The 13572-nt window shown below is 43.8% G+C and overlaps 1 protein-coding gene across 2 annotated transcripts in view; it reads right to left on the minus strand.

The window, feature by feature from the left end:
* Positions 1–464: 464 nt before the first annotated feature.
* The window catches only part of cntn2 (contactin 2), a 234604-nt gene continuing 221496 nt past the window's right edge, over positions 465–13572 (minus strand). For both annotated transcript variants that reach the window (XM_043716479.2, XM_087973467.1), the window contains exons 22-23: positions 11924–12089; positions 465–6284 (exon numbers count right to left, since the gene is read on the minus strand). In XM_043716479.2, the coding sequence (XP_043572414.2) occupies positions 6184–6284; positions 11924–12089 (267 nt within the window). In that variant the 3' untranslated portion in view covers positions 465–6183. The remainder of the gene's footprint in view (positions 6285–11923; positions 12090–13572) is intronic.

Below are 13572 nucleotides of genomic sequence, written 5' to 3' on the forward strand. Positions count from 1 at the left end.
TGACCTTCAGGTTAAACCGCCACCAGTCGTCGCTCTCTGGTGAGAAGCTGACCCTATGGGGCTCGATTGGCTGGGCAGCCAGGTTCTGTTGTAGAGCGATACCAACCAGTTAGATTAGATTAGATTAGATTACTTACAGTGTGGAAACAGGCCCTTCGGCCCAACAAGTCCACCCACCCATATCTCTACATTTACCCCTTACCTAACACTAGGGGCAATTTAGCATGGCCAATTCACCTGACCTGCACATCTTTGGACTGTGGGAGGAAACCAGAGCACCTGGAGGAAACCCACGCAGACACGGGGAGAACGTGCAAACTCCACACAGTCAGTCGCCTGAGGCGGGAATTGAACCCGGGTCTCTGGCGCCGTGAGGCAGCAGTGCTAACCACTGTGCCACCGTGCCGCCCACAGTTAGGGTTCCATTCTCACATTGCTTCGGGTTACCATGAATGACTTTTCTCAATCTCTCTCCTCGCTTGAGGCACAGTGACCCTCAGGTTAAACTACTGCCGATCATCTCTCTCTCTCTCTCTCATAGGAAAGCATCCTTATAGCCTGATGGGACAATGGTGACTCTAACTGAAAACAGAAAAAAGATTGAACTGAGCAATGGATTTGAAGGAGTTTGGTGGGAAGAACATTCTTGCAGTAATATCATGGGGCAGGAGATCAGTTGGATAGTGAGGAATTGAGCTGCCGAAGACTGCAGTAGCTGGACGCATGTGTAATAGATATGACAGTTGTTGGCAGACAAGATATATGGTGTTGTCAGTATTGGAATTAAACTGAGGGCAAAGGTGAAAAAGTTTCAAGCATGTTGGATGATAGAGCCCCAATTTTGGAGTTGATTTCAGATTAAATTTCACTCAAGTCCATTTGGTAGTCTTTGTAATACTTTATTAGGAAGAGGTTGTGGAGGCCAGGCTTTTATTTATAAATCAAATACAATATAGTACATTAATGTGTCTGATACTCTGAGCATATGAAGATGATTCATTCAAACTCAACAGAAACATTCTGTTTTCTTATGGAAGTGTTGGACTCCCTGTGAGCATCACAGATGTGGGTACAATTGTTTTTCCATTTAACATGAGGCGTTAATTAGAGAAAGTAAATTTTATTCATTGAGATTAGTGAATTTATTTACACATTACCATCAGTTCCCGTTCCTCACTCCCAAAGGTATTGGAACGGTAATTAACTGCGTATCTTCTTTGTGAGTGTGAATGGTGGCAGCTCAAGTTTTTGTGATTGGCTTTCATCTCATTAAGTCAGCCTCCAGCTCTAGTCTGCCAGTTTGCCAGAGCTGCAGAAAAGGGTCATAAGTTACAAAAAGGTCATTCGACTCCCTTGAGTCTTTTATCCCATTCAATTATTCCTTTGCTGACCTGGATCCCGACTCCATTTACCTGCCTGAACTTCACTTCCTTTCTATGCATACGGAGCAGCAAACATAGGCCATTCAGCCCATCAGGTTTGCTCTGCCACAGGATTCTACGATTGGCTTGGCAGACTTCACCTCACCTTATCTGTTCTCTGAAGAAGCTCCAGCGATTCTGTCCTCACTGCTCTCACAGCAAAACCATTAATAGAGTAAATTGATGTCCCAACACTTTAATGATGAGTAGGGCCCCCTTACTCTAAAGGCTTCCAAAGCAGTGAAGTTGTTTCTATACCAATTCCAACATAGAACATAACTGTTTTCTTGGGGGATAAGGCAGGAATGAGAGACTTGTTGAGTAGGGATACATGTTGAGAGGATGAAATGTGTGCATCAGTGTTTTGGAGGAGGATATGGCACTCCATAAAGTGTAGTTTTTACAAAATGAATTGGCATAGTCACCAAATACTCTGATGTGTACATTCTTTTGTTTCTTTGATTTTATATTAACACTCAATTGACAAGAAAGACGTCGACGACTTCTCGTTAATCGGGTGGACTATCACAATGATATTACTCAAAGTGACAAGCCTAACGATGCTACAGGATTTTCAGAGCTCTTCAAAGGTTTACTTTTTAAGAAGAATGGTCACAGCTTACCACAAACATTTCAAATCAAATTCCTCCCTCCATGTGTTCGGTGTTCATATAATAGCATCATCATTTCTACCCTTGTATTTCTTCAGGGAATAGAATTAATGTGTACATTGTGTGCCTGGTAGATTATTTACATTTTGCTCTCCTGGTCAATGTGATTGGGAGGCACAGTTATAAGGACTGAATTAGCCCCGAACACCAACACATGAATATCACTGGCAAAGTACCACGAACAAAAGCGCAATCACATTTTTTAAGTTTAGCCCTGATTGTAAGTGCATGTGGGTGGAGAGTGGTTACTAATGGACACGAGGAATGATTAAACTCTTTGTCCACGTTCCTACCCTGTGTTCATGACCCTCCCCCATTGCAGAGTCCCTCTGTCTGTTTAGACTTCCTGTGGTGATGCATAAATGCACAGTGTATTAAGGCTAAGCTCAAACCTGTGCTCCTTCTATTTCCAACAATTAATGCCTGTTGATCCAAATGGTGAATCTTGATTTTTCCATCTCTATCTTTAGAGTTTGATGTTGCACCCTTTCCTGACCCTACAGTCGAGAATGGCCAACTCAACACAGAATCAGGAATTAAATTTCTAGTCTGATAATAGCATGCAGTTTCTGGCTCAAAGAGGCATTTTGAGTGTTTCTTCAATTCGCATGTCTGATCCAACAATGAAAAGACCACCACTATTTTCAGTTTCCTTTCTCAGTCTGTAGCTCAGTGCCGACTGTTCTCTCTCTTCTGAACACAAAGGTCAGCCGCTTTCCTTTAATCCTAACCTTGTTTTAGTTGTTGAAAACTTGTCAGTCTCTCTCTCTTGCTCACGTTTTATCATTGAGAGATTGCTTTTTAAAAATTCTGTCTTGGGATGTGTGCATCACTGACAATGTCAGCCTTTGTTGCCCATCCTGTAACTGCCCTCGAACAGAGTGACTTGGTAGGACTGTTTCACATCCCACAATGTGTCAACCGCATTTGGGCCTTGAGACAATCAGAGGCCAGAATGGGTAAGTAAGGACCCTTCCCTAAACGGTCAAGGAAATCTTGGCTAGGGAGCAGGAGCACCTCCAGTTGCCGGATGGTTACAAAGGAACCTGAAGGATCAATGTGTGGGAGACCCTGCTCCCAGTGTGCAGTTTCACTTGAAGGAAGCTTGGAGTTTGAGACTTGAAGGATAGTTCCCAAAAAACTCCTCATTAACTTCCCCTGTTGCTCTCAATGAGTGAAACTGGAAGAGTAACCCTTTCAATTCTCCAAGTTTTTCTATGAATTCATCAACCTTTGCATGCACAGATGTGGTATGATTGGAGCCACTTGAGGCTCTCTCGGAAGTCCCAGTGATCTGGAAATGCCTCTCACTTTAACAACCTGAATATTCCACCACCCTCCCAACAAAAAAAAAGCTGCTCGTTTGAATCCAGGTCAATTAAATGGTGAGAGTTCTGTTTATATTCACAAGGCTGACACAGTGTCATTGTGAACATCACACACTAAACAGTCTTTCCTCCATTATAATTAGCCATATAAAACTGACCATTCAGTAACTGCTGAGGGTCACCTCCATCACCCACTGAACTCCCGGTGCTTGGGGACTCTGGTCGTATTGCACTGAGTCCAATTACCAAAGCAGGACAACAGAAGCACTATATTCTGATACTCACAAGTCCTTCAAATGTTGAGCCATCGTCCCAAACACTTGGCTCCTGCACCTCCAAAACAAATTTAATGTATAATTAAATTAAATAAATTAAACATATTCCATTAGGAAAACTTTTGAATTAAGACCTCATCCTGTACAAATCTATAATCAATCCCATCTAGATGCTACAAATCTCCCCTATGAGCTACTCCCATTCCCATCTGCTACAGGTTAAACCTACCATAACTATGATGTTCTTCCATTCACACAGATCAATCACCAATCTCTTCCCTACTCAACAATACACTGCCCTCCCGTTCCATGATCCCACTCTTCTCCTTCCTACATCATATCTCACCTTACCCTATTTGCCCCTAATCTCAATATAACCTAACCTTTTCCTTTCCAATGCTTTCCCTCCCTTCCCCAGTGGTAATTGACAACCATTTGCACACGTGGAACTAGACAGACACCAACAGTCTGTAAACTACAGTGCTGGCCACAGTCCAGTCACTGTTTCATTGCAGTATTGGCAGCATCATTTGATTGGCTGTGTGCCAAACATCACATCTTGAAGGTCAATGCCTGATTGGTTGCTAAGCTGCCTTCCATTTTGAGGGCTGTTGAGATGTTTTAAAGGACATCAGATGCTGTCAAGGTAGTGGTCTAATGTGATCTGAAAATGTACAAAATGCTGTCATCATGATGTTAGTCTAAAATTATGTTTCCTTTAGTTTGTAGCTGAATGTAGGCAAACCTAAACTGAGTGATATTTTCTATTTAACCAGTTCTGAGATGTTACACCATGCCTCTGGAGCTGGTGAGACTTGAACCAAAACCTCTTGGGTCAGAGGTAGGGACACTACTATTTTGCCACAAGAGCTGAAAATCCAAACTGGCTGGGTTTGTCCCTTCATTTAGGCCACCAGTATTCAGTTAGAAACTAACACATCCTCACTTTCTCTACACCACTTTGACAATCAGAATATTCCCCCGTTGCTACTTGTCCAAAGACAAGAGATAATCTGAAGTCAATAAATCTGATGAATGAATGACTCTGATTCTGTCTGGAAGAGTTGAAGGTGTTAGATGTATTGACATTGCCAATTCTGTGATTGTTCAATTGCATTTTCCCAAAACTTGAGTATCAGAGCTGGCTGTACCATCCCTGCACACAGTAAGAAAAGGACACAGAATCTGAAGGTCCCTCCACCATTCAACTAGCTGATTTTTAACTCTCTGTACAGTCTTTTTCCCATCGCTGTTAACACTCCCCTGCCTAACAAACATTAGGTTTGCCCACATCCAATTGGGACCCACAGACAGCCCTCGGCTCTGGGCTCAGCAGGAAAGTGTGGACTACCCCACGGAAATATCCAGCATTTTCTCAAAGATCAAGGTCAATAAACACAGTTCATCCAAACCAGTCTTCCATTGGTGCTGATTCACTATGTCAATAAAAAGTGCTAACTCGATAGGTTCAAATGGAAAACTGTGTTGGGGCTCAGATCATAGGACACAGGAACCTGAGGAGCCATTCAGCCTCTCAGGCCTATGCTAGGATGTTGGCAGATCTGCAACCTAACTTCCTATACCCACTTTTGCCCCCTTACTCTTTAGATGTCAAAACTTTGTCAACCTCAGTTGTAAAATTAACAGTTGATCCGCTGTTTGCGATAGTTCCAAAGCTCTACCACCCTTTGCATGAAGAAGCATTTTCTAATTACATTCCTGAAAATCTGCTTCTAATTTAGAGGCTACACCCACCACCCCTAGGCCTAGGCTTTCCCAACTACCAGAAACAGTTTCTCTACCTACCCTACAGGCTCTCCTTAATAATATGACAGCCTTGATCAGATCACACCCGAATCGTTTAAACTCCAGGTGATACAACCCTCATTTTTGGAATCTCTCCTTGTAATTTAACATTTTGGATGGGGTCGGGTGTGGAGAAAATATTAATCAAGTAGGTTCACTGGCTAAGTAAATGGGAGTAGGGGGCCAGGAACCGAGAAGACTTAATGGCCAAAAAAGAAATGAGACTTGCAACTTCACGAATGTAATACATTCTGTGAAGTAGCTTGTACCTCATGGAGTCTCCTTGGACCATGGAAACCCTGTAACCAAGAACTCTTGCTTGGATTGTGCATTGTACTGTATATACAAATGTACAGTGCTGTGCATAGTATAAAGAAAGATTGTTCTATACAGCCCAATCTATTGTTGTCCAATTTAACTTCCAGGTTACTACCTTCAAATCAATTCGATTATGAAAACATTGCGTTGATGCTTTCCAAACATTTGTTTTTTTTTTACAAAAAAAAAGTTTTTTTTCACATTTCTTTAGTAAGACTTTTCCCCAGTCACCAAATGTATGAAATTTTCTACCTAAAATTGTCAGACAAATGTCACATTTTAATACTATAAACAGTTTGGTGTCGGATGACTCATCCTTCGTTGGGAAATGGCGTGCAGCAACGATGCAGGTGAATGGTCGCATTCAGAGCTCCAGGCAGCCAATGGTAGTAAGTGTTAGTATGGCAGTGAAGAGGATGTTGTGGAGGACTTGTGCCCCTGAATTGTTCACCATCATGCTGGTGCCTGCAGATCAAGAATGACATTATTATTCAAAAGACTTGCCCCAGCAAGACTTTGCCACACCTCGCATGCAGGGTGTGAAATTGATTACACAGGGCTTGCTTGTTGCTGAATTAAAATCTATTTACTCAGAGTTAACCTTGGGTAGTTCACATCAGTCCCTGTCCCATAGCACTGGCCATATCAATGCTAACTCTTTACTTACCACCACTGGGGTTATGTAGCAGGTTCTGGGGCTATCCTTCTTAACTTCTATGCAACTAAAAGGGGTGGTGGTGTGTGGTGGATAATTTCAGGCTTTGTATGTTCCAAGCACATATGTACCAGGGACTTGATGCTGTAGCATTGCAGTTCCATTTTTGGATCATGCTTCTTTGGTTCCCCGTTGGGAGATGAGAGATTGGTAAATTTACGTTGTGTGCTGGATAATTGTTGGTGATTCCTTATGGTACAGCAGGCATACAGGTGCGCATGGCAAGAGTGTATATGTCTACTTTAGGAGACACCCATGTTCCATCCTGACGTATTGATTTCCCTGTGACTCAAAACCTATCAGTCATTCCATATCAGTCCCAGCTACACTGCAACAGTCAACTCAATACAAACTCTGCTGGAAAACAGGATGAGAATAGTTAAGTGATTGCCTTTGACCAGCATGGACTCAATGGGCTGAATTGTACCTTTCTGTGCTGTAGATCTCTATGAATCTGTACTGAGGGAATCAGTCTCGGTTATCACACAACGGAGACACAGGAAATGCAAGCCCTCATTTGGACTACTCCCAATCTGTGTTCCCAGGCATGTTGTTAAGATGCTGTGTGCTCCATTCTGCCAGTGGTTGACCTTCGTTTTCGATGCGTTATGGACATCATTACAATAGTGCACAGGGGCTATTGGTGAAAATTGCTAACCCATGTCAGGTTTCGTATCAACTTTCGGCCTGCAAAGGACAATTTACAGACTTATCTGATCTTATATTGGATGGTCAAACCTGTAGCTTGTTTGGCTCCATCAACCCTATCTCTAGCTCAGTTGGCTGGAAGTCTGGTTTGTAATGCGGTGACACCCACAGTGTGGGCTCAATTCCTGCTTTGGCCAATGTTACCATGAAGGACACTTCCTTCTCAACCTCTCTCCTTGCCCGAGGGATGATGACCCTCAGGTAAAACCACTACCAATCATCTTTTTGTAATGAGACAGCAGCCTATAGTCTGGTATGACTGTGGTGACTTTGCCCTTATCCCTTTGACACAGAGATAAACTGTGATCTTGAACTGATGGTGACTATAACAAACTGAATGCTAGAAACATTTGACTAAGGGTTACCTGAACCTGGTCAGATACAGTCTCTTTACCAGTGGGATAGAGTGGAATGTTATAGAATGGAGACTGCAGCCAGGGATCAGGCCAGATGAATGGCACTATGGGGGGAGAGGATGGGAGATAATGATTGGGTAAGTGGAAATCCCAGGTTATGGTGACTTCCTTGTGAGAAACAAGGGAAAAATTACTCTCAGCTGCTGGCCTGTAAGGAAAACTGGGACTGGGAAAAAGTGAAGACAGTAAACTAGACTCAAGGCATTCATCCTGATCCTCTCTCCACAGACTTGCTGAGTTTCTCCAGCATTCTCTATGTTAGTTCAGATTTTCAGAATCACAGTATTTTTCCTTTAAATGATACACAGTCCTCCTCGAATACAATCTTTCTGCTTGGCGAGTCTAGCCTGATGGGGAGACCATCGCTCCTTGTCACCCACCCCTTTTTCTCCAATTCCCCACAAATCCAACACTCTTCCCGCCCTCTCCTTGTCCCATTCAGGTCTTGAACTAAACAAACATTCAAAGTTTGGGAGAAGATTTGTAGCTCGGGTGCTCGTTGTTGGGGTTCTGTTCGCCGAGCTGGAAATTTTTGTTGCAAACGTTTCGTCCCCTGTCTAGGTGACATCCTCAGTGCTTGGGAGCCTCCTGTGAAGCGCTTCTGTGGTGTTTCCTCTGGCATTTATAGTGGCCTGTCCCTGCCGCTTCCGGTTGTCAGTTTCAGCTGTCCGCTGTAGTGGCCGGTATATTGGGTCCAGGTCGATGTGTTTGTTGATGGAGTTTGTGGATGAGTGCCATGCTTCTAGGAATTCCCTGGCTGTTCTTTGTTTGGCTTGCCCTATAATGGTAGTGTTGTCCCAGTCAAATTCATGTTGCTTGTCGTCTGCGTGTGTGGCTACTAAGGATAGCTGGTCGTGTCGTTTCGTGGCTAGTTGATGTTCATGGATGCGGATCGTTAGCTGTCTTCCTGTTTGTCCTATATAGTGTTTTGTGCAGTCCTTGCATGGGATTTTGTACACTACATTAGTTTTGCTCATGCTGGGTATCGGGTCCTTCGTTCTGGTAAGTTGTTGTCTGAGGGTGGCTGTTGGTTTGTGTGCTGTTATAAGTCCTAGTGGTCGCAGTAGTCTGGCTGTCAGGTATACAGGAAAGCCACACACACAGACCAAGTCCTGAACTATGAAAGCAACCACCCCAACACACACAAACGAAGTTGCATCAAGACACTATTCAAAAGGGCCACAACACACTGCAGCACACCAGAACTGCAAAAAGAGGAAGAGGAACACCTATACAAGGTATTCGCCAAAAACGGATACCCGCGCAATTTCATCAACAGATGCCTAAGAGAAAGACAACGGAACGAGGACATGCCGCAACCCAAAGGACTAGCCACACTACCATACATAAGGAGCATTTCAGAACTGACAGCCAGACTTCTGCGACCACTAGGACTTATAACAGCCCACAAACAAAAGCTTCACAGGAGGCTCCCAAGCACTGAGGATGTCACCTAGACAGAGGACGAAACGTTTGCAACAAAAATTTCCAGCTCGGCGAACAGAACCACAACAACTAAACAAACATTTCTCGCCTTGCTCTCTCTTGACATTATCAGGACCTTTTCTGCACATCTAACAAAACTCTTTGCTACCTACCTGTGAGTGACCTCCATCTCATAGAATCCCTACAGCGTGGAAACAGGCCATTCGGCCCAGGGTGTCCACACTGGGCTGCCAAACAGTAACCCACCCAGCCCATTCTCCTATTACTTACATTTCCCCTGAATGATGCACCTAACTTACATATCCCTGAAACCATGGGCAATTTAGGATGGCCAGTTCACCTGACCTGCACATCTCTGGATTGTGGGAGGAAACCGGAGCACCCGGAGGAAACCTACGCAGGCATGGGGAGAATGAGCAAACTCCACACAGACAGTCACCTGAGGATGGAATTGAACCCAGGTCCCTGGTGCTGTGAGGCAGCAGTGCTAACCATTGAGCCACCATGCCACCCATCTATTTAACCTCAGGACCTGGTGCAAAGGCAAGTGGAATGACAGGGGTTGAACTCCCACGCCATCTTGGAACTCTTTGTTTCTGCTCAGCCAGGAGGATTACAACTAGGGCTCAAACAAACTGCTGACACAAGTCAGCTACAGCTCAGTTTGTAAACTAGCCTGCTTCTTGCAACTATCTGACATCAGTGGGTTAAACTAAGCAATTGAGTCAAGGGTGCAATCAGCTCCCCCATGTTTATAATGCTGCTATGTGTGGCCCCCAGCAGGCACTACATGTTGGCAAAGAGTTGCGTGGAAATGTTGATCCAACGTGTCTGGGGCTTATTACACATTTCCTCAAAGAGTAATGTGCTCCCGGGGGGTCCATCAATGAGACAGACAGAGAGACAAACACATCAGCAAGACCCGGGGGGAAAGGATGAGGGAACCTGACAGATGCCTGTAACCCCAGGCTGAAAAATTACTCAAAGAACAAACAACTTGACCAGACTCTACAGAAATACTCTCATCATTAGTTTACCAAAATTCCAGAGAAATCTCCATAGCATTTCCATGGCTCAGTATCATAATATCTCAGTTCCACAAAATCTCAGAATGGTCATAGCGTAGGTTGGTGCCAATTGGCCCATCGAGTCTATGCTAGTTCTTTGTGAGAATCTCAGTTCATCTCACTTCCTTGCCTTTTTTCTCGTAAACCTGCACATTGTCTTCAGATGATCTTCCAATTCTCTTTTCAAAACCCACAAGTGAATCTGCTTCCACCCCAATGTCAGTCAGTGCACTCCAAAATCTAACTCCACAGTGCATGAAAATGTTTTTCTTTGTGTTGTCATTGCTTTATTTTTGTCAATCCCTTACATTGTTGTTCCCTGGTGGGAACAACAGTTTCTTCCTAACTACCTTATCCACAACCCTCACTGTTTTGTAAATGCATTCTCGTTTTTCGTCTGTGGATCTATACCTTGAGTGTTTGTGTGTGTGTATGGTGGTGGTGAGGGCGCTGCTTGGTTTAGTTCAACTAGCTAGACCACTATTCATTGGTTTGCAATGTCCAGTGATGCCAACAGCATGGTTTCAATCTCTGCACCAGCTGAGGGTGTCATCAAGGACTGTCTTCTGTGGCCCTCAGATTAAACCACTACCAGTTGTCTCTCTCTAATGGGAGAGTGATCTGATGGGCTGTGACAACTTTGCCTTTAATCTCTTGATGACAAAGAGGACCTTGATTTCTGACAAAGCGTTTTGAAGTGACCCTTGAGAATGCATTGAAGCCCTCCCTTGGTTTTATCCTTCCCTGAAATGGTCACAGGGAAGGTTCCAACTTGACAGTGGGTCAGCCTGCGTGTGCCTGTAAGGGATATCAGTCATAGCTGGAGGTTTAGTTCATGAGGAAATCTCAGTTAGTGCAGAATCTCAGCACTGGACCAGAACCAGATCAGCCCCATCTCTTTGGGCTTTCTCAGGTCAATTGCTGATCCTAAGATGTTGGAGCTGAGTAGGCCATTCAGCCCATTGAGTCCATTCTGCTCATCAATGAGGTCATGGCTGATCTGATAATCCTCAACTCGACTTTCCAGACTTTTCCAATTAATCCATTGTCCCCTTCATGATTAAAAATCTGTCTCTCTCAGCCTTGAATATACTGAATCACCCAGCCTTGATAGCTCTCTGCAGTAAAGAAGTCTACAGATTCACTACCCTCTGAGAGAAGAAGATTTAGTATCATTGAACAACAACCAAAGTAATTCTAATCAGAGGGGATGGTAGGACAATGGTGATGTCCTGGATTTGTAAATCAGATGCCTGGATGAATGCAGTGGGGGCATGGGTTCAAATCCCACCTTGGTAGTTGGAGGAGTTTAAATTCAACTACTCCATGAATCTTGGGGAAGGTGTTTGCCATGGTAATGGTGACCATGAAAAACTGCATTATTATTTTTAAAAAAAAGATGTCTAACCCATTTCTGTCCTTCAGGGGAGGAAATCTGCTATGGTTACCCAGTCTGGCCTACCACCAATGTGGTTGACTCTGAAATGACCTAAGAACTCATCAAGTTATAGGTGGTTCACGAGCACCTGCTCAAGGGTAATTAGAGAAGGGTATTAAATGCTGTCAGTGATTCTCACATTCCAAGCATCAATTTTTAAAAAGTGGCTTTAAGAGCACAAATAATAGCCGTGAGGGAAGAGCTTCACTGTCTGGCTTCCAAATTGTATTGTTCCAACTGGCTCTGCTACCATCTCCTCATCTTTCAGTTCAAGTCTCTGTCAAAGCTCAGAGAGGTTACTGACTCGTGCTGACCTGAGCTCTTCGATATTCGGATCTTTGCAGCTGCACCATCTCCTCCTTCTCCAGAGGCACGGATCATCACCAGGTAGCTCATGTCATTGGTAAACGGGATTTGTACCGAGTTCTTTCTGGTTTCTATCATTTTGATTTCTGATTGATCTTCAGCCTTGTACAGTACCTAAAATAACAAGCAGTTTCTTATTAGGATAGTTGTTAAATTGCACAGAAAGGCTTGTATGCATCACCCCTTCTGAACACATCGCACAATATTGTCTCCAGAATTTTACACGTGATCAACTGTTTCTTAAGGTGTGTGTGTGTGTGTGTATATATATGTGTGTGTGTGTCTGTCTGTCTGTGTGTGTTGTGAGTGTGCATATATAATATATATATATATATATATGTGTGTGTCTGTCTGTGTTTTTCAAAGAACACACATTGACTAGGAGAGAGAAAAATATCTTTTTCTTCAAATAGTGTGATGACATCTTTCTTATCCACCAGAATCGCTGCGAGAGACTGTCATAGCCAGTTTTGGAAAATTATGTGTAATTTTGGTCTCCTTCCTATCAGAAGGATGTTGTGAAACTTGAAAGGGTTCAGAAAAGATTTAAAATGATGTTGCTAGGGTTGGAGGGTTTCGGCTATAGGAAGAGGCTGAATAGGCTGGGGCTGTTTTCCCTGGAGCAATGGAGGCTGAGGGTGACCTTACAGAAGTTTATAAGATCATGAAGGGCATAGATAAATAAATAAACAAAGGTTTTTCCCTGGGGTTGGGGGGAAGTACCCAGAACTAGAGGCCATAGGTTTAGGGTAAGAGGGGAAAGATATAAAAGAGACCTAAGGGGCAACTTTTTCACACAGAGGGTTGTATGTGCATGGAATGAGCTGCCAGAGGAAATGGTGGAGGCTGGTACAATTACATCATTTAAAAGGCATCTGGATGGGTATGTGGATATGAAGACTTTAGAGGGATATGGGCCAAGTGCTGGCGAATGGGATGAGATTAGTTTAGCATATGGTTGGCATGGACAAGTTGGACCGAAGGGTCTGTTTCCGTGCTGTACATCTCTATGACTCTATGACAGGGCAGAATCTTTGGCCTGAGAGGGGTGCTGTTGTGGCAGTGGGTAGGGGTCCTGCCTTTGAACCAGGTATTCCCCACTTTAAATCTCAGTCCAGGGCCTGATAGCCAACCAAGATATGTTCACAATGTAGCTCAACAAGTTGAGTATCAACTTGTAAAGCCTTCCAACCCTATGCCAAGAGAGGGAGTAATATAGAACATATAACATTACAGCGCAGTACAGGTCCTTCGGCCCTCGATATTGCGCTGCCCTGTCATACTAATCTGAAGCTCATCCCACCTACACTATTCCATGTACGTCCATATGCCTGTCCAATGACGACTTAAATGCACTTAAAGTTGGCGAATCTACTACCGTTGCAGGCAAAGCATTCCATACCCTAACTACTCTCTGAGTAAAGAAACTACCTCTGACATCTGTCTTATACCTATCTCTCCTCACTTTAAAGTTGGGTCCCCTTGTGTTTGCTGTTCCCATACCTGGAAAAAGGCTCTCCCTGTCCACCCTATCTAATCCTCTGATTATCTTGTATGTCTCTATTAAGTCAGCTCTCAACCTTCTTCTCTCTAATGA

Source organism: Chiloscyllium plagiosum, unplaced genomic scaffold (assembly GCF_037043375.1).
Source record: "Chiloscyllium plagiosum isolate Xiang-an unplaced genomic scaffold, Cpla_swu_hap1 HiC_scaffold_26, whole genome shotgun sequence".
In the NCBI taxonomy this organism is placed as follows: domain Eukaryota; kingdom Metazoa; phylum Chordata; class Chondrichthyes; order Orectolobiformes; family Hemiscylliidae; genus Chiloscyllium; species Chiloscyllium plagiosum.